This window comes from Astyanax mexicanus, chromosome 1 (genome assembly GCF_023375975.1).
Source record: "Astyanax mexicanus isolate ESR-SI-001 chromosome 1, AstMex3_surface, whole genome shotgun sequence".
Classification (NCBI taxonomy): Eukaryota; Metazoa; Chordata; class Actinopteri; order Characiformes; family Acestrorhamphidae; genus Astyanax; species Astyanax mexicanus.
This window is the reverse complement of record NC_064408.1, coordinates 96,722,194-96,743,127: the sequence shown is the minus strand read 5'-3', so window position 1 is coordinate 96,743,127 and position 20,934 is coordinate 96,722,194. Positions and strand designations below refer to the sequence as shown.

The 20,934-nt window shown below is 36.3% G+C and overlaps 2 protein-coding genes across 2 annotated transcripts; both read right to left on the bottom strand.

Moving 5' to 3' along the window:
• Positions 1-696: 696 nt before the first annotated feature.
• lipib (lipase, member Ib) lies at positions 697-9,299 on the bottom strand. Its single transcript, XM_007248966.4, has 10 exons — positions 9,146-9,299; positions 6,001-6,377; positions 4,838-4,946; positions 4,646-4,747; positions 4,458-4,547; positions 4,070-4,237; positions 2,431-2,520; positions 2,225-2,333; positions 1,792-1,965; positions 697-1,583 (listed from the first exon to the last, which is right to left on the bottom strand). The coding sequence occupies exons 1-10, from the start codon at positions 9,204-9,206 to the stop codon at positions 1,496-1,498; spliced, it is 1,368 nt and encodes a 455-aa protein (XP_007249028.2). The 5' UTR covers positions 9,207-9,299; the 3' UTR covers positions 697-1,495.
• A 2,561-nt stretch (positions 9,300-11,860) lies between these two features.
• zgc:112408 (uncharacterized protein LOC550260 homolog) lies at positions 11,861-19,043 on the bottom strand. The gene is made up of 7 exons (XM_007248969.4): positions 18,816-19,043; positions 18,279-18,385; positions 17,832-17,901; positions 17,667-17,749; positions 17,253-17,456; positions 13,868-14,002; positions 11,861-12,646 (listed from the first exon to the last, which is right to left on the bottom strand). The coding sequence occupies exons 1-7, from the start codon at positions 18,886-18,888 to the stop codon at positions 12,458-12,460; spliced, it is 861 nt and encodes a 286-aa protein (XP_007249031.3). The 5' UTR covers positions 18,889-19,043; the 3' UTR covers positions 11,861-12,457.
• Between the last annotated feature and the right edge of the window lie 1,891 nt (positions 19,044-20,934).

The window sequence follows — 20,934 nt, the reverse complement described above, 5'->3', positions numbered from 1 at the left end:
GAATAAATTATATAGCATTTTTACAGCATGACTAGAATTACAAATTTTAAATGCAATATACACTATGCTAATCAAGAGCTGGGTAACCAGCTAACCTACCAGTATAAGGATTATTTTTACTTGGAACACCAGCTTTTCATCCACCTTGACCTGTTTAAAACCAAAACCAGCTACCAGCAGAAGCTAGACGCCAGCTGTTCTCTTAATTCTCTTATACTGCTGCTTTAAGGCTATTCGAGCACAACAAAACACATCAACCCTCTGACTAGAAAATGTAACAGCACCCAGGTTTAACAGCTCCAAGTTTCCATAAAAAGGGGACAAATGTGCAAAAATATAAGGGAAATTTTTAAGTAAATGAAGTGCACATTTTGTAAAAAATTACCATTTCAAAAAGAAAACATTGATGTAGGTCAATGAAGCTTAAATCCATCTCTGTATGTATTGCAAAATGTTTGGTGGATGTTAACATGGAGGTAAGTATCTGTCCAAATTCACCATATTCATAATGTTGTAGTAAACCAGTTTTCACTAATCATTTAGTGTTTTACACAGTCCTCTACCCCCTCCCTTCTCCCACTGGTTTTGTCATGAGCTTTGTCACCATGACGCATACTGTATGGTTAATTGATATTCTTAATGGTAATGTAGATACATGATAAACAATATTGTGGTATATTTATTAAGTTTCTTTATTATGTAATCCAGAGACACAAAATATTAGTTTTGACATTTTGACACTTATCACGTATTGTGATTTGTTAAATAAACTTGAGGAGTAAACCAGGTGGTTCCAGTATAGCTTCCTCATTCAAGCATTAAAAAAAGGCTTCAGGTCCATCGGTTGCCTGGAAAGTGCACTATAATCCGCATCTGTCCGTTTTTTTTGAGAATATCTGCAGCAAGCAGATCTTTGTCTCGTTTCTGACTGCTGACTCCCTCTCCAAACTGCAGAGAATGTCTCTGTGTAAAGGCACATATAGGGCATTAAGAGTCTCAGTCATTTGTCCATTTTGTAGTCTGGAGGCCCTCATTCCAGTAGCATGAAGGTTCCATTCCATTCATTCAGAGGTGCTTTGTAGCCTCATCCACATTTCTCTTGTCACAGTGTGATGGAAGGTGTTTATTGAAATGAAAGCCAGGGTGTTTTGAGAACCAGCCTGATATGCTCACTAAGGGATTATGTCATACCACCTGTCAGAAGAAGTTGACGTGTCACAATGGTGGCACTGTGCCCATAATAGGGAAGTAAGATAGTAAGGGTTGGGAGGATCTAAAGTATAAAGAGAGCGTGGCACTCTTGCAAGGGAGGAGATCACTCTGTATTCATACGCGTGTCTTCTCAATAAATCTTGTTACTCATTCTGATCAAGACTCAGAGACTCTGCAGTTTCTTTCATCCTGTCATTATTTTCCACCACAAAAGACAAGACTTTTCTTGACTTTCTTTGGCTATTTTGCAGTTTATAACATGCTTATAACATGCATGGTGAGCCTATAGATGAGATTCATCACACGGCAGTGGCTTAAAAGTCACTTCTGTATTTTCCTCCATAATGGTGTCATATCTGCACATCAGCGGCCTGAGGAGGACAAGAGAGGTGAAGAAGACTCAGGATGAGTTTGTGAAAACACGTGCTCGGAAACTTTGTTACTTTTTTACACACGGTGCAATGTTATCTCTAACATCAATCTCATTAATGACAATTATGCTAATCCCTGTTTCATCATTAATCTGTCTTTAAGGTGCTTGAGGAGTACAGTTAGAAGGAAGCATCTGCCAATGCGTACCTGTCTGGCTGGTCAAGCGGGGTAATGCGAATGCGGATGAGGCGGAGCTTGTAGCGAGGCCCTATCACGTTCCCAGTGACGATACGCAAGGATATCTTCTGAACTGGATACAAGTCCTCGTCAAACTGGGCCAGCATTCGTGTGGCGGTGTACTGCTCAAACCGCATCAGCTTACTGAGCAACAACAGACAGGAAAAAAGACCTTTATAGACAAATGTATGAAAAGTATGATTTTGCATCATTTATTTAGCATACTTTTCTTTCTATACAATAAAATAATAGTTGTTTTGCTATCCCAGGAAAACAAAATTTAGGCTTATTAAATAAATACAGATCATGAGGTATAATAATACAGAATACAATGATACAGAAAATACAATTCGTCATTCTTCAAAGAATCTAAAAAAATGTATTCTTCATTTAATTTACTTACTGGTCAATCCTGGTCTCTGTTATATTTTTTCCACTGTGTAGCCGAAGGACAACCACCCCCCATCGCAAGTACTGATTCCAGGTCACTATGTCAACTCTGTAGCTCATCTCTGTCACAAAGAGAGTTAAAACATGTTAAAAATCTGCTCCTGAAAGAAAATATGATGTTCTGAAACCAAGTATTGCTGTGTATTACTTGTAACTCACTCTTGTAAGGAGGATCTGCTGTGGTGGAGAAATAGGCTCTCGTCTGTCCCAGTTTCAAGAGCGTGTCCTTCCACGGGCTCAGATCATAGCCTGGTGACAGATCACACAGATGTCAACCTCTTAAACTGCATGAATTATACTTTAAAGTCTTTAATAAGGTATAAAGGTGTCATGGAGGGTTCTTTTTTTAAAGGATGCAATAGAGGAACTACCCTTGTTGTAGAGATATATGAATGAATATGAAGAATATTTTAAAGGCTTAAAGTTCCTTCTCTTGTAATGTAATGGTTCTTTTCCAAATTAAATATTTACACACACTTCACACATTTTTAAAGGCATCAGCAGCCAGAGCCAGAGAGATCGCAATTGGCCACGCTCTGTCTGGGTGGATAGATGGTGCTCTCTCCTCTTATCATTTGAATCTAAAAAATCTAAAAAAAAATTTGATGCCGGTACAGGCATCTGTTGGCTGATGTATCAGAGCCGGGGAGTGTGTTCGCTGCCTGGTGATTCTACATTGGCGGCAGTGTGAAAAGAGGCACCTCACATGTATAAAAGAGGCATGTATTTGTCTTTACACTCCAAGTGTTAAATACTTCGCAAATAATAAGGAAAAGTCCAAGTGAGTGGGTGGGTTTATTGGGTGGTTCATCTATGTTAGTGGTGACCATCTTCAGAATCCTGCATAGATTTGTGCTTTTTCTGCTTAGGCCCCACTGTCCCCACTTAGGCCCAACTCTTGGTCACCCAGCTTTTATCTATGGAATTGTTCAAACAACCCTTTGAAGCACCTTAACCTACAACAGCCTATGGAGCACTCTGTCTTTAACTTTAACTCATGATGTCCCTGACTGACATACAGCTCTGGAAAAAATTAAGAGACCTCTTCAGTTTCTGAATCAGTTTCTCTGATTTTGATATTTATAGGTAAATGTTTGAGTAAAATGAACATTGTGGTTTTATTCTATAAACTACGGACAACATTTCTCCCAAATTCCAAATAAAAATATTGTCATTTAGAGCATTTATTTGCAGAAAATGAGAAATGGTTGAAATAACAAAAAAGATGCAGAACTTTCAGACCTCAAATAACGCAAAGAAAACAAGTTCATATTCTAAAGTTTTAATAGTTCAGAAATCAATATTTGGTGGAATAACCCTGATTTTTAATCACAGTTTTCATGCATCTTGGCATGTTCTCCTCCACCAGTCTTACACACTGCTTTTGGATAACCTTATGCCACTCCTGGTGCAGAAATTCAAGCAGTTCAGCTGGATTTGATGGCTTGTAATCATCTTTCTTTCTCTAGAATATGTTAAAAAAAATTTCAATTTGGTAAAATCAAAGAATCTCATCATTTTTAAGTGGCTTCTGTTTTTTTTCCAGAGCTGTATACTGATCATTGTGGGTGTAGTCTTAGTACAGAGGACAGTCATGTGATGTGATGTCATGTGATGTGATATCACAATAAAATAAATCCTTAATGAGCTGGTCAGTAATTTTAACTGATTTATTTATTTAGATCAGAATTCAAAACTGGGTCTGGGCTTTTATGGGTTAATTTTAAAAGCGTTCATGAGAGCATTTCATGCATTTTAATAGTTTCTTGTGCTGAGTCTGTAATAGTGTTTCATTTACCTAGGACCGGACAAGAGGCTGGCTTAAATGCTTCACATTGTAGACACTGGCCGTTGAGGAAGTCGCTGTATGAGGAGCAGGGGTAAACTGTGATGTTACAGGTGTGGTTCAGGGCGCACAGGTAGAGGAAAACAGCACGTTGGTGGTCACAGACAAAGTAGGATTTCCCTGTGGAAAACATAGTAGTGATGAGATTTCTAGCATGAGCAATGTATCATTTATAAATCTAACCATTTATCAACAAATACTACTGTAACTTGTGTGCATGAGCATGTAGACACTAAAACGGTTGGTTCTACAGAGTGGTTAACAACACAATTAATCTGTACCTTAATTCATTTATAAAATGCCTTCAGCTGAAATATTGGTCCACATTATTTAAACTGACCTGAGAAGATGGTCTTGGGGCAGCCAGGCTGGTCTAGTCCACCGTTGGCATAGAAGTCAATATGTCCATGAGTTCCTCTGAGACCAAAGGCTGAGAAATCAAATGCATCATAGACATTAATGGATTCATCTTGATTGGCATGATCATACTGTCCACCTTAATGTAGTTTTTAAGAAATAAATACTTACAGTTCATGTCTGTGTGTAAGACATCTACAAACTGGGCATCGGTTGGGTCCAGACGCTCATCTATAGGGACGCCTGCAAACATCGGTCCCGCAGGGTCGAGACCTGAGGATGGTTAATGAATAATGTTTACTCAGCTATCCTATTTAGGTGGATGGCTTAGCTGGATTAGAGATGATCTAAAAGCTCTCTCACCTGTGATCCTGCCCACTTTGCCTCCCAGCATTGCTCCAATAAACCCAGCTACATGTGCCCCCAGGCTGACCCCTATCAGGTGGATCTTGTCAAGAGATGCTCCCTTATCCTGGAAAAAAAAACATTATTAGCATTAGCTTTTTACTCATAACTCAACACCTGACAAATGACAGTGTGTGTGTGTTTATAAGCAGTTCATAATCCGGTTATAAACAGATTTTGCAGTTCAGCATCCGATAAAGAGGATTTTAGCTCAATAATCGTCTTTCTTAGTCAATGTATACTCCTAACCAGAGTGTCCTCAGAATTCTCAGTCTCTGCATGCGCAAAAACAGACCATGTACAAGAGGAAAGAAGCTTCTTAAAACAAACACAGCATTTAAGTGTGAATTGTACATGATATTTTCAACATTCTTATTCTGTGAAATGACTGTCTAGTTGCAAAGCAATAATCTGCTTATTGAACTACTCATATAAACTCACTCATATAAAGAGCTTTCCCATTATCTGAATAACCATGTTCATATATATTAATTGATTGGATAACTAACAAATGGATAACTGATGTTTTGCAGCCCCCTGCATTAGAGCTTACATCGGGCTCAAAAACCGAACCACCTCATAAACTGTTTTTGTGAGCCCGAGTCTGATTTTAACAAGACTATTTTTAGTAAGTAGAGCGTTCAAATTAAGCTTTCAAAAAAACAACAACAACATTTTGGTCTGTTTAAATGAGCAAAATCTGTTTAGAATTATGTTAATTAACACTGCAACACTAAAGAAGCATAGATCTATTATTTAAGAAAAATGTTTTTTAAGAACCAGTCTCCCCGTCTACTCTAATATAATTAACAAAGTCTAAGAATATAAAACACTTTCGAAACAAACACATTTTTTAAATTTTAAACATATAGCCTTAGGGAAAAACATATAAAACAACAATAAGGATATGCAATGCACACTCATTAAACCAAAATACACCAAGAGCAAGAAGAACATAATTTACAATTACAATATTGTTAAAAAAAACAGAGCCCAAGAGACCCAACCCGGCCGAGGAAAATGGTGGAAAATGGTGAAAGAGTTCGGGTTCAAGCTGAGAATTTAAGCTTCACCCTGCTTGATAAACTAACTGTTTCATAAATGCAATCTTACAAACTCACCCTCATCCTCTCAATGAAGCCTGTGATGTTGATGGCAGTGCGTCGGGTGTTGGTCACAGCTGTGAAGTAGTTGAGGTTGGCAGCTCCCCGGTTCCAGTCGACCACTAGGATGTTCATGTCTGCCTGTGCTGCCAGCAGCCGTACTATATGATTGATCCAGATAGGTGGTGCACCAGTGGGCCGGTAGCCATGTATGACGAACGTGGTGGGTCTTTTCACATCGAACAGGGGCTCTTTGGTAAAGTTGTGGTGTGGAAGCTCTTGACCACACTCCAGGTTGGCACGTGTGTAGAGGAGCAGACGCACATAAAGGTTGGTCCCGATGAACGTCTCGTGAAAGTCCAAGTCGGAAAAGTTGTCACACTCTTTCTCTTGGCCTGGTGAGAGTACATATAGGGTAATGTGTTATGCGTACATATGTATGTGACAGTAAAAGAGGAGTTTGATTGATTTACGCTATTTATTTGTTTTTGCTAATCGTTAAAACGCTAAAAGTTTGCCAAACTAGAGCATGGGCTTTTCTTCTTTCACTAAATCCAATTTAGCAGAGCCAGTTAGACCACTTGCTCACTAGGGCTACGTTTACATTACAAGCCACGTTGATCAATTTAGATTTTTTGCTCAGTATGGGTTTGGCTATGTGTCACATGTCCATGCATCGGATATGTATCCAATTTAGGACCAAATATGAAAGTGACTTAAATCTGATTTTAAAAAATCTAATTTGGCATGTTCACACATGCATGAAAAAATCAGATCTGAGCCACATTGAGCAAAAAAATCAGATTTGAGTTGCTTCAGCCTGATAATGTGAATATAGCCAAGGACTCCTATCATTTGCTGTTCTTGTGACACTAGGAGAGTGAGGACAAACACATATATAAATCCCCATCTCTCAACAGATGCCTGATGTGATAACAGTAAGGAGACTCATTTACCCACCAAATGAGCCAATTGTGTGTCTCTCTGGCTCTGGCTGCTGATGGACAAGTATAATGTCTCAGGAATTGAACTTAGTCTGCTGAGCATGTGCATTTAAATGCTATATTTGTTTACTTGAATTCCTTAGTTAGTTGTCTAATAGAAGTGGAGGAATGTTCCAAAAAAAAAAAAATTCCACTCTTGTAGCTTTTTTTTTTATACTTATCCTTTCTCTTGTTCACATCTCTAATGCTTACTCTCCTCACCAGTTGCATCCTTACATTATCTACTCTAAATTAGCTCTAATCTGAGTCTCATGACTTGTGCCTGATGCAGTTCTTCATTGTCTTCATGGTCTCTTGGTGACCATTGCCCAACAACACACACCCTGTTTCTCCTTACGTCTACTATACATTTAACAGCTCAAACGCTGCAGACAGTTCTGGGAGAGCACTGCAGAGCTATGTTCCAGACGAGTTTTGATTTCAACATTTCAGAATATCTCTAGCAACCATTGAAGAGCTGTGTCATGATTGTACACTCTGTACGGCCAGTCGTTTTCAGTCACTGGGCCCGTGTGCCAGCTGATAAGAGGATCACCCTTTCTTTATGAAAGCTGGACACTTGTGTGGAGTACAGTGTAACTGCAGTTCATTGTTATGAAAACACTATATAGCAGTAAGAATAAAACTAATCACATGGTTTAACATACTACTGGAGGCGCACATGGCTTGATAAATCATGCTTAATAAAAAAAACACTTTTCCATCACTCTTTTTCACATTTTAGGCCTGTTTTTGATATGACACATGAGTTGAAAAAGCAAGACAAACCTAAAAGCATGTTGAATGGTCTGTCCTCAAAAATCTGACATAGCTGTCTTAAATCAGTTGATGGGTTTCTGTATATGTATGTTAGATATTAAAATGTATCTCTGCACTGAAAAACTAAAACGTGAATTCTAAAACTGTGACACTTTGGATTTGGAGTGCAACATTCCCTCATTGCCTAATTTTTGTTTAGTGTTTTAGAAAACTGTAGCTGATTGTGGCTTTAGTAACTGCATATGTAATAAAGAATAAATAACACCGACGGAAGAGTTTCATTTCTGATCCCTTGTAATCCACACAGCGTCATAGGTTTAATTGCATTGATTTAAGCAGCACATGTTGATCTGTTCCTCCTTCTCTCTTCTTTCTCGCTCCTTCTCATTGTTTTCCCAGTTTACTCAAATGATCCACAAAGAAGTTAGCAGCAGCTTTACCAACCACAATTCAGCTTATGGAAAGACCTTATCTCTGCTGCCTGACAAACATTTACTTTTTTCTTCTTAGGCCGCAGGGAGAGACGCCTGCGTTTGCATCATGTCTGGTAGGATTTAAGTCCTGTGACTTATTTTGACATTGTTTTGGAGAGAAAGAGCCATGCTGTGCTGCCGGTCAGCGCTGTGCAAACTGCAGGCTTTAGAGGCGATCTGCACTCTGTAATTAGCATGCGCGTCTGAGGCACAATTGGATCACGGTGCTATAAAAAAGCAGCTCAGCCCGCCCCTTCACATGTTCCACTATTGGCCTTTGTTTGCCCCTCCCTCCTGACCTCATGCTCTGCAGAGCAGCCCAGGGCAATTGCTGTGCTGTAGACGGGTGCTCTTCCTGTTCTAGAACCTGACCCCGAACCTGTTTAGCCCTGCTCCATTAGTAGGCTGCAGCTTTCTGTTAGTGGTCATTTCTGTCTTGGCTTCGGAGATACTCACATACAGATAAAGACATTAGCTGAAGATTTGTAAATGTAACTTTTCATGAACATTATTTAGTGTACGTGAGGCATGTGCTTGCTGATAGAGCAAACCAAAGCTTAAAAAATTGAAAATGTGGCCCTTGCCCCAAAACAAAGCAGCACTACTTGCACTTGCTTAATTCTTCTAATATAGGATGAATGGAAGTTTATTCTTGCTATTAATGAAACAACTTAGCGAAAACAAATTATCCATTTCTGTTATACACCTATAACAGAACTATTTCACAGCTAGGACTCATCAAACCATATGTTGCTCTTTATGCAAGAAAATAAAACTTGAAGATCGCATTTGACACTATCACTATGCCTCAATTGCCCTTATTTCACCCTATTTACCTTTAGTAAACACTATGAATGAATCCCAGAGAAGAATGTTCAATATCTACACCAAAACAGCCCATTCAGATCCTACACTCTAGTCTCTTACCTCTGCAAAGCATGAAGAAGCTCACAAGTCCCAGAAGTTTCCAAAGATCCATTCTCACCATGAGTTAAAGCCCAAAAAAAGAGATAGAAAAAGAAGGAGCAGAAGCAGAGCAGCACACTTGCTCGACTGAGCTGAAGCTGTCTTACTGACAACCAGTCACCCAGAGGAGCACTTGTAGTAAAGCAGAGAACAAGGGGATTGGACTGTAGGAGGGATGATGCTGATTGGAGGAGTTGACGGCATGCTTAGCCCATGGGTGGAGCATCATGTGGTTAGTCAGTAGGCCAGCTGAGCTGATGGCATTTTCTAGAAATATACACAAAAACTAGAACACATATATATAGAAAAGTCTGGAACAAAAAAAAGCAAGACGAATGGGTTCAAATGGATTAAATACTGTTCATTTGCTAGTGCATGCTAGCAGTGTCCCTTTAAGTGTCCACGTCTTTCCTCCAGTGGATCTCTGTTCCTGCACAGCTGCCCTCTAGTTTACTCTGTTCTCTTCTCTCCCACATCAAGTCAGGTCCAAGACTAAGAGGAGTCATGTCTCCATAACTATTGGGAGGGCTCCAATTAGAAGAGCTATACATAGCAGGCATTAACTACAGGTTCCAAAGTATACCCTGCCACTGGTGTATACATATGCTTCTTCATTTTATGAGCAGCTACCCAAAACTAAAGGACCGAAGTTCAAAAGCTATGACAGATGCTTTGCAAATGAACCATGAACTGCTTCTTACAGATCAGAACCTCCAGTTAACTGAGACGAGCATCATTTTTTGGTTTGATTTGCCTTGATTATTTTTTTAACTACACCTAAATAGAATAATGTGTTCCCAAAGTGCTACACATGCTTATCTTCAGCACAAACTACTTAAAGGAAGTTAAAAATGTGTTGAATTAATTAATTAATTTTTGTATGATTAAGTCTATTCCAAACATAGACTTTGCATAAACTTAAAAAAAAAAGTTCTGATATAATGTAAAGAAAAAACACAATGTAAACATGTCTAGCTAAGTCTTTTTGGTTCTGAACTTTGTATACATGGGTGTTGGCTAATTATTGTTAATTTGACTCAGACTAAAATGTACTTGTACTTGTCTCACAGTGATTAAAATATATATAACTCATAGAGTTATAAAAGAGTTTTAGTGTACTTTGTGGATTCAGAAGGGATTAACCATGTTGTTATGAAATGACAAGCAGTGCTGTGAAGAGAAATATTAAATGATCATTAATTAATGGACTAATCCTCCCATTTCAAATCAAATTATAGTTTATTGGTCACATACATATTTGTAAACCTTACAATGCTCAAATAACCGCCTGCTCACATGCAATGATAGGAAATTACCATTTAAAATGATATACATATAATAATACATCTAAATATATAAGAATGTGTGAATAACCACCAGAATGTGTGAGAATGAAGACCACAGTTAAGATGCTTGGCTGCACTGTTAAAAATGTTTTACCACATTTTCCCAAATATGTTCTTGCTGACTCAACTTAAAATGTATATTTGCTCAGACTCTCTGCTCGACTAACTTAATTAAAACAGTTATTCAAACTTTGTTAAGTTTTTTTTTTACAGTGCAATTAAGCATCCATCCAGGGTTGGACTTTGCAGTGATTTTGGGACCCTATGCTAAAGACAGTAATAAGAACCCCTGTATATACATTTATAAATGTATAAATGAATTACTCAGACCCTCTTATATATAGTGTTATCAGCCTGACTTCTAAATTTTTGCTTTACATTTGTAGAGACACCGGCCCACTGTAGACTGCAACATTAGCTAGAATATTACCACCCAGTTATCTGCTTCATTACGTCTGATTACACACTCCTGCTGAGGGTTCTCTGCATTAGCCTTTCCTGTGTTACACTTGACCTCAGGTGCGTTTTCTGGCGCGCACTATTTTTGGGCGGGAGTCTGTTTTAGGCCTGAGCTCACAGTAGGTCGCATTAGTTGCGGAAATCACTTCTGCATTTTGCAGGTCATCATGGTCAGTTTCATTTACATCATAGTCATTATTATCAGAAGTGTCACAAGTTGTGCCATTATAAGAAGAATTATTTTTATTATTGTAGATATTAAAGCTCTATACATTAATATATTTTCCTGCACATTGTAGTTTTTTATATAATAATAATAATATATTATATGTATTTGGTGGGCTCTTTTGCTGTATTAAATACACTCACAGCACACATGCACCACTCTCCTTTTATGCTGTTTAAAGCTTTAGGGAATCGTGGTTTAGACACTCTTGTCAATGCAATGCAAGATTCCCTGTTAATAGCTAGTCATAAAGGTAGGGCCACACATACTGTAGACTCTATTGAGTTTAGTTATTTAGCTTAAATAAATAACTTTAATAGCTTAAATATTTAGTAAACTATATAATGTAAAAACTATCATTGACCACATGCAAATTTGGAAGGCATTGCACTGCTGGTTGTTAATGGTGTTACTAAGTTTAAAGCACAGATCACATGCCGATTAAAGTAACTCCTCTCCACTGTCCTTCAATAACCGCATCAAATAAAGGCGATCCAATTAAAGAGGCTCATGAATCACAGCTCATTGAGCCCATATTTCCCCTTACAGGTTAGCAGGTTAATAGCTGCACTCGCTGAGCGTGCAGAACTCCTGAGTTTGGAATGATGCACAATCAGCTAAATAATATTTTTTTGCACAAATATAATCATTTGTATATATGCATTTACTGTATATGCAGTTATATTGTCATTTTAGTTCAGTCTATTACATATATTGACATAAATATACAATTGTTAGTTCTAAAGCATTAGGAAAAAAATGTTTTCTGAAAATATACAGACATTGAATAAATACATTTAGAAAAGACGAATTAAGGGCTTTAAATGATCCAGTTACTGTTATATTACAAGTATGTTTTATTCACTGTTGTCAGTGTTTCTTTACATTTCCATTCCAGTCCAGCTCCAGTGGATCTCTACCTGCCCCTTAGTTCAGTGACCCTGGAGAACCACTGTCCAGCTTTATGTACTATGTTTTCTGGGTTTAACACTAAGAGCTTGGAGTAAAGGACACATGTGTACAACAGAACTTGACCTAGTATTAACCACTCGATTACATTGTAACTACACAGTTTTAGTACAATTTGCCATTCGAAGTTCTGCATTTCTCACTTAAGGCCTCAACAGATATTATCAAATGAACTAGAGGTGAAATTCACAGACTCTTTTATATTATTTTTACTTGCTTTGTCGTATAATATGGTGTGCACTAGTCTATTTACATATATGTTCTGATCAAGGTTCACTTCTTAATGAAGGTGCTGATGAGGTCCATAGGAATGGGGAAGACCACCGTGGAGTTCCTCTCTGTGGCGATTTCAGCCAGGGTCTGCAGGTAGCGCAGCTGCAGAGCCGCCGGAGACTCGGACATGACATTTGCCGCTTCCTTCAGAGCACAGGACGCTTTCATTTCTCCCTCTGCTGCTATCACCTGTATGAGACACACACATGTGAGTGACACATACACTACACTTCACATTTAAGAAGAACCTTTTATAGCACATGTAATATTTCAATATTTTTAAAAAGTGTTTGAATTTAGCTCTTCACAAAATACACGAACTATTGAACATTACAGCTCTGGAAAAAAAATGAAGAGACCACTTTAGTTACTGAATCAGTTTTTCTAATTGTTCTATTAATAGGTATATATTTAAAGGTATTTGTTTTGTTCTATAAACTACGCACAGCCTTTTCCCCAAATTCCAAATAAAAATATTGTCATTTAGAGCATTTATTTGCAGAAAATGAGAAATAGCTAAAAAAAGAGAGCTTTCAGACCTCAAATAATGCATTAAAACAAGAATAAACAAGGTAATATTCATAAAGTTTTAAGAGTTCAGAAATCAATATTTGGTGGAATAACCCAGGCTTTTAATCACAGTTTTCATGCATCTTGGCATGTTCTCCTCCACCAGTTTTACACACTGCTTTTGGATAACTTTATGCCAACCCTGGTGCAAATATTTAAGCAGTTCAGCTTGGTTTGATGGCTTGTGATCAACCATCTTCCTCATGATTATATTCCAGAAGTTTTCAATTTGGTAAAATTAAGGAAAAACATAATTTTTTTTAGCGGTCTCTTATTTTTTTTCAGAAAAACAAAACAAAAATATAATACTATGCAATGTAATTACTCATTACTCATATAATTATAGCCTTTTTAGAGACTCTATGCAAAAATCTTTATTTACACTATGAATGTGTTTGGTGACCCGTTTCAGACTAGATGACGTGTTTCATACAGTGCTACTATCAGGCAGTACACAGGCTGAGTTGGGCCGAGTGTCTAATGAATGAACAGCCTCACGGGTCACTGAGAGACGCAGCAGATGGCTGTGAGGTGTGTCATCAGTACGTAGTGAGTAAACACACATTGGCATATTGGTTTGCCAGGTATGTCTGGAACGGTAAAGCCAGTGTGATCCTGTGCGAATCAGGTGTAAACCTCATGAGCAGGTGGCCTCAGGGGCTTTTACGCCTCTCCCACCTGTACACAGGGGGCAGCTCTGTGTCATCAGCCAATCAGAGAGCTCAGTGGCCCTCTAGACACAACACAAAGCTGCAAAGCTGATCAGGCTGGACTTGGCAGTGCTGTATTCGTTTATGCACAGGGGCGTTTCGTCAGAGAACCAAACCTGTGAGGTCTCACCTTAGCCCTCGCCTCTCTGGTGGCCTCAGCCTCAGCAGCCATGGCCCTTTGTAGAGTGTGGGGCAGTTTAACGTCCTTCAGCTCCACCCGCTCCACTTTAATACCCCAGTTCTTAGATGCTGAGTAAATAACCTCCTGTCAGACAGAATCATGAATGGAGGGCATGAACTGTTAGAGAAGTGGGATTCTTTGGTATTAGCTGGTCAATGGAGTTCATTAGTCACTGAAAAAGTAGTGCATTTATTTTTACAAAAGCTTGATTCATATTCTATTTCATATATGATTACAGCCCAAAAATCTTAAAAATGGTACTTTACAAGACAATAAAATGACTTCCTTAACTTTACATAGAAGAATGCAAAGAGATTTTTATTACACTTTGAACCTTTTGGATCATAGGTTGTATTATGCAATTTTGACAGTTTCCAAATTACAAAGTAAGGTTTTGCTTAAATGTGACCATGTAATGTTAATATTTTTCAATACTGTACAGAACAAAAATTTTACAGACTCTTACTGAGAAGATCTAGAGCATTTTTGTGTTCATAAATAATAATATTAATGCTAATACAAATAACACAAGACAGCTTTTTGTACTTTTGTCTTGTAGTGTGTTAGCTTACCTTTTTCTAAAGCTCTTCTTAAGAAAGATCATTATTTACAGTGTCATTTAGTGTAACATTTACATTAAATTACAGGCAATTGTAGTTGCAAGTGTAGTGCATTAGATTCATTTCATATGACTGTAAAACATTTTAAAGTTATTAAAAGTACAGGATAAAAAATGGTATCTATACAACACACTAATAGCAATTTATTGTAAAATTACAATACTTTACTTACAACCTATGTTACCAGTAAATATGTCACTGTAACTTTACTCTAATAATACAGAAGTAAAAATCACAATAATAACTGTGAAGATATGTATTTATTTAAGAAATCTTAAATAAATGTAAAACAAATCAACTGATTAAAATTACATGCAGTAACTGTGTACAAATAACACTAAACTAACTTGTAAAAGTTATTTTAGTTTTCTTTGTTTGGTCAAAATGATGTGTAGAGGGTAAGAAAGAGCAAAATACAGTAATATGGTTTTTGAATATAAAATAAAAAATTAGCATAATTACAGCAAATGTACAGTGTGCATTTCCTCTTTATTACTTTGTATTACTTTGTCTAATCTTTCCTTCTTTAAAGAAAATCAGCTGAGCTGCTGCAGGCACTGAACACAAAGAGTTCACAAAGAGTTCAGCAATGAAACCTGTGCAAGAAATAAATTAGCTTTTTTGAAGCAAATAAATTCTTCTTTCTTTTATTTGCTTTTGCTGAGATACAGGAAACAGGCCATAGACGTTAGCGGAGTAAAGTTAGTTTGATATTCGATATTCAGCGGAGATTCGCCTTTCGGCCGTTCTCTTGCTCACAGGCAATGTCCTAAACTCTCCCAAATTACATTTTCCAAACCACAGAAGAACAGAGAACAAACTACAAACGTCAGATTTTCTGAAAACACCCAACCTTTCTGTTTCTCCGAGAATATTTACTGAAAATGGCAGGAATCGCTGCAGCGGGCGCTGAAGCTGTTAAGGGACCGTCTGCAAAGTACGGACCCTGATTAAAAACGTAAACATTCACAGCTGACACACCTGAAAAATAACTACAACTTTTAGTTTTGAAAAATATGTCTTGGTTGATTTTATATTAATTTTCTAATAATAAAAATTGCTACTGTACTGTACTAATATGAAATATAAAAATAAAATCACTTGTAGTCTTTAGAGACACACCCGATAAATATACTACAACTTTTCATATTGAAAAATATGACTCGGTTGATTTTATATTAAATTTTTAATAATAAAATTGCTACTGTACTGTACTAATATGAAATATAGAAATAAAATCACTTGTAGTCCTCAAAGACACACCTGATAAACATACTACAACCTTTAGTTTTGAAAAATATGATTTGGTTGATTTTTTATAATTTTTTTAATAATAGAAATTGCTACTGTACTGTACTAATATGAAATATAGAAATAAAATCACTTGTAGTCTTTAGAGACACACCTGATAAACATACTACAACTTTTATTTTTGAAAAATATGATTTGGTTGATTTTTTATAATTTTTTTAATAATAAAAATTGCTACTGTACTGTACTAATATGAAATATAGAAATAAAATCACTTGTAGTCTTTAGAGACACACCTGATAAACATACTACAACTTTTATTTTTGAAAAATATGATTTGGTTGATTTTTTATAATTTTTTTAATAATAAAAATTGCTACTGTACTGTACTAATATGAAATATAGAAATAAAATCACTTGTAGTCTTTAGAGACACACCTGATAAACATACTACAACTTTTAGTGTATCTTTATAGACAAGTGATTTTATATCTATATTTCATATGGGCGTTTTAAAGTAAAAAAGTTAACATTAAAAACATAATAAAAAATCAACAGAATCAAATTTTTCAAAACTAAAGGTTGTAGTATGTTTATCAGGTGTGTCTCTAAAGACTACAAGTAATTTTATTTCTATATTTCATATTAGTACAGTACAGTAGCAATTTTTATTATTAAAAAAATAATATAAAATCAACCAAATCATATTTTTCAAAACTAAAGGTTGTAGTATGTTTATCAGGTGTGTCTCTAAAGTCTACAAGTAATTTTATTTCTATATTTCATATTAGTACAGTACAGTAGCAATTTTTATTATTAAAAAAATAATATAAAATCAACCAAATCATATTTTTCAAAACTAAAAGTTGTAGTTATTTTTCAGGTGTGTCTCTAAAGACTACGTATGATTTTTTTTATCTATATTTCATATGGGCGTGTTACAGTAGAAATGCATTAAACGGAGCTGTGAATGTTTACGTTTTTAATCAGGGTCCGTACTTTGCAGACGGTCCCTTCACAGCTTCAGCGCCCGCTGCAGCGATTCCTGCCATTTTCAGTAAATATTCTCGGAGAAACAGAAAGGTTGGGTGTTTTCAGAAAATCTAACGTTTGTAGTTTGTTCTCTGTTCTTCTGTGGTTTGGAAAATGTAATTTGGGAGAGTTTAGGACATTGCCTGTGAGCAAGAGAACGGCCGAAAGGCGAATCTCCGCTGAATATCGAAAATCAAACTACCTTTACTCCGCTGTAGACGTTTTACTGGTAAAATATAGTTTCAGTTATTTTGTTTTTCTTCACTGTGAGACTTTTGCACAGTACTGTATTTTATTCTTGTGGAATTAAGTGTTTTCCCATGTTTTTCTTCTGAACATATTCTGTAAAATATTGTAATATAAAGTATATTTTTTAAGAGTGGTAACTAGAGCGAAAAACTAAAACTAAAGCGGTTTGTGGCATATCCCACCTCCATTTGTTCTGCCATCTCCTCACGGTCTCGCAAGATGTCAGCCAAGCTCTTGGTACCCAGCATGTTCCTGAGGGTGGTCTGGGCCAGCATCTGTGTGGCCATATTGGCATCCTCCACTTTGGTTATGGACACTGTTGGGTTAAAAACTCGGTAATACACCACCCCATCCACCATGATCGTCACCGAGTCTTTGGTCAACACCTGTAGAGAGAAGCATCAGCCAGAGTCAAACATCAGGATTTTAATGCACTAAAAACTACAACAGACTTTTTACTTAGCACTTTTAGCACCCAATGTAATGTTCATAAGTTTACCACTAGATGGCAGTCTGTAACTTTATAAGATTATAAGATAAAAACAGATAAGCCAGTAAAAATTATTTTTGATATTTTATTATGTGTAAATACTGACCTCCTGTGGAGGAATGTTAAAGGATACTGTCCTCAGGTCCACTTTCCGAAAGGTGTCTACACATGGTAGAATCCAAAATATTCCTACAAAAGGAAAGTAGCACTTATGTAAATATCTATGATCTAATAAAAATAAAAAAAATAAAAAACTTGAACTTTAACTTACCAGGTCCTTTTGCTCCACCCAGGAGTCGCCCTAAACGGAAAATAACTGCTCTCTCATATTCCTTGACAATCTTTAAAAAATATCAAACGTTGACAGAATAGGTGATAACCATCAGTACACGCTGTCTAAAAAAAAACATGTTTGTAAGTCATTTTTGTGCATTTCGTTAATTAATCATGAAACTGTCATACAATACAAATTGCGTTAATTTTTTTAAACTAAAAAATTTGACAAAAATCAAAATATGCTCATTTGATTTTTATGACACTTAAAGTCTGAAAAGACGTTAGAATAGAATAAAGAGTAAAGCATCCCTTGTTTATTGTAGACCTTATACATGAAAACAAAAACAGTCATTAAACAAACACAAATTAAAGAAGTTTTTATGAATGTTGTGGAAACTTTGAGTTTGTATGGAATTTCTCTATGCACTTGCAGTGTTCTTACCTTCATGCAGCTCCATACAGAGATTGGGAATGTGGCCAGAATGAGAAGAAATGAAAGAGCGGTGAGAAGAATCCCACAGAATCCAGAGCTCTTCTGCTGACCCTCGTCTGGTGAAAAAAATATTAGGCACACTTTCATAAATAAAGGTACTTTAAATAAGCATGTTTGTTATAGATGTGTGAGTGTGAAGATTCTTTACCAATAATACAAATAGTTGTTCACACTTACACACTCTGTTACAAGCATGATACTTTATGGAACCAAAGGTGGTTCTTTAATGGCCCTGATCTTCAAATCTGGGCCTTGAATTTGAGTTTCAAGGCGTATATTTTGTTCTCATTAGACTTTTTTTTGAAAAGCTAATGTAATTAATAGTCAGACCTACCAATGATTACAAACTCTGATACTGGAAACAAGATTTAAGCACCAGATTTAAAGACCTCTGTTCTATGTCATCATTTAAAGAACTGTGCTGAAGAGCTTTTTTAAGATTATATTGATTATAAATCATACCCCTGAGGAAAATAAATTAATTACCTGATTGAAATTCTTCATTGGTCTCCCCAAAAGCGTCTCTGCCAGCCCCTTTGCTCCGGATCCTCTCAGTCATATTGAACAGTGAGCTCCGGCTTGTTATGATGTTGCTGATTTTAAGCAGTGTTAAAATTGGCTCCACATTTCCAGTACCACCCTTTTTTCACACAAAACACAGCTGGGGATTTAGCACGCTGGATATCTAAGCAACAGTCTGCATTTGAAAGTCATTTGGTTGTTTACTTAAAGTCACATGGCTCTGCGTGTGGCCTTTTAACGTCACTTAATTTAATCTCTCTGTTATATGTACACATGCAGTCTTTTGTTGATGAACTGAATGAGTGAGCAAATGTACAAGGGTCAGGGACAATGAAGAGAGAGCAATGCTCTTTCGCATGACTCACACTCACACCTTTCTGTATTAAAAGTGTCTGGAAAAAAGTGCTTCTGCACCTGAGCCCTTCATAATAACAACCGTTCCTTAATGAGAGTGTAATTATTACTGTTACCGGTTTGTTTTTAATGGCTTTATCAGTTTTTTTTTCAGGCCCTATATGCACTGACTTCTGTGTATTCTGAAGTTAATAGGGTGAAAAGGGTTCAAGAGTACACAAGACTCTGGAATAAAATCCTACGTAATGTTCTTATCTGTTCTGTTATTATGTGTTAGATCTGAGAAAAGACTCAAAGTAAAGCCTGAAGATGATTATGTCTCTTAATCTCTCATCATTCTTAGAGATGCTGCTTTTTTCTTGTGCACTGAGATCTATAAATCAAATAGAATGTGTTGCTTGTTATTTATTTATTTCTTCATGTACACAGAAATGCATATTATGAATTATTTTTTTTGGATGTCACAAGCTTACCTTATTAAGGCACCAAGCCCCAACATAACAACTAACATTGATTATGTTGCTACAGTGCATCTGACAAGAGGTAGGATAGATCAGGAGGAAGATCAAAACTGTTTTGGTGGCACAATTGTAGCTACACACTTTTGGGTGATTGGTTGTAATTATGTGGCTGATCAGTGTAGGTATGTGTATGTTAGGGTTTGTTTTCGTGTGAGCGCATGCACGATTATATGTGTAGGCTCTGTTATCTGTGTTATCTGTAGAGTGTAGATTTTAGACTAATAAGACATACTGTATTTTTAAATCAGTGCTATTTTTTTACTCTGTTTATTGTTTTTTTAAATACACAAACCCACATCTTTCCAGTGCAATCAACATTTTATTCAGCAAATAATCATCTAAATTATGGTGTCATTTTTGGTTTCCCTAGAATCTAACTGGTCTCAAATTGTAACATTCAGCCAGCTAGATATCAGATGAGTAAAACTGAACAGTATGTACATCATGTAATACAGTAGATTCTAATAAATAAATCTCTAGACCTAAAGCCTTAAACCTTCCTGGACTTGGATTAAGCCTAGATATAGACTATTTGGAATTGTTTGGAATAGTTCCCTATTGCAGAAATAGTGCAATATATGATGTCAGTCAACATCTCGACATCTTAACAGTACATTTTATTTCCTATATGGGCCATTTCACCGAATAGGTGAACTCTTTCAAAGTAAACGTATTTTTCTGTCTTTTTTCAACTCTAATAAAATAATAAAACATATATTTAACTATTTAAAACATGCACTGGTCAATTTTAGGCAGCTTTAATTAGTTTTTACAATTCTTTTGATTTTCTCAAGAAAGTTTTATTTTAAAGAAATGGTTGACTACATGTTCAAATAATTGATATTTATGTCAAGAAAATCCCTATATATGCATGCACATTGTAATTTTCTAAAATATGAAAAAGCCATTTTTTATATTTTTAATTAGACCCAAATGTATCAAATTTATTATCATGCAATTTATTAAACAAATTGATAAATGATGAACCAAACAGAATCAGAAAAAAGTGGATTACATTAACTAATATTTACATTAATAAATCAATAAACCAGGGGACTCCACTCACTCCTGTTACTGGAACTCACTCCTGTTACTTTTTTATGGTATGAGTAACAGGAATTTAAGTAACATGACCAAATTTTTGGCTTTGAATGAGCAAAAACATAAAAAAGAGCTAAATGGCAGCTGGCTAATAGCAAGAGGACACT

What these genes read in the sequence shown, in the direction of transcription:
- lipib (XM_007248966.4), bottom strand. Translation starts at nt 9,206, where the DNA reads ATGGTGAGAATGGATCTTTGGAAACTTCTGGGACTTGTGAGCTTCTTC. An exon ending in CTTCTTCATGCTTTGCAGAG is followed by an intron (nt 6,378 to 9,145) that starts GTAAGAGACTAG and finishes TACTCTCACCAG; the next exon opens with GCCAAGAGAAAGAGTGTGAC. An exon ending in AGCAGATCCTCCTTACAAGA is followed by an intron (nt 2,334 to 2,430) that starts GTGAGTTACAAG and finishes TCTTTGTGACAG; the next exon opens with AGATGAGCTACAGAGTTGAC.
- zgc:112408 (XM_007248969.4), bottom strand. Translation starts at nt 18,888, where the DNA reads ATGACTGAGAGGATCCGGAGCAAAGGGGCTGGCAGAGACGCTTTTGGG. An exon ending in GGGTGGAGCAAAAGGACCTG is followed by an intron (nt 17,750 to 17,831) that starts GTAAGTTAAAGT and finishes TTCCTTTTGTAG; the next exon opens with GAATATTTTGGATTCTACCA. An exon ending in CCAGAGAGGCGAGGGCTAAG is followed by an intron (nt 12,647 to 13,867) that starts GTGAGACCTCAC and finishes TGTCTCATACAG; the next exon opens with GTGATAGCAGCAGAGGGAGA.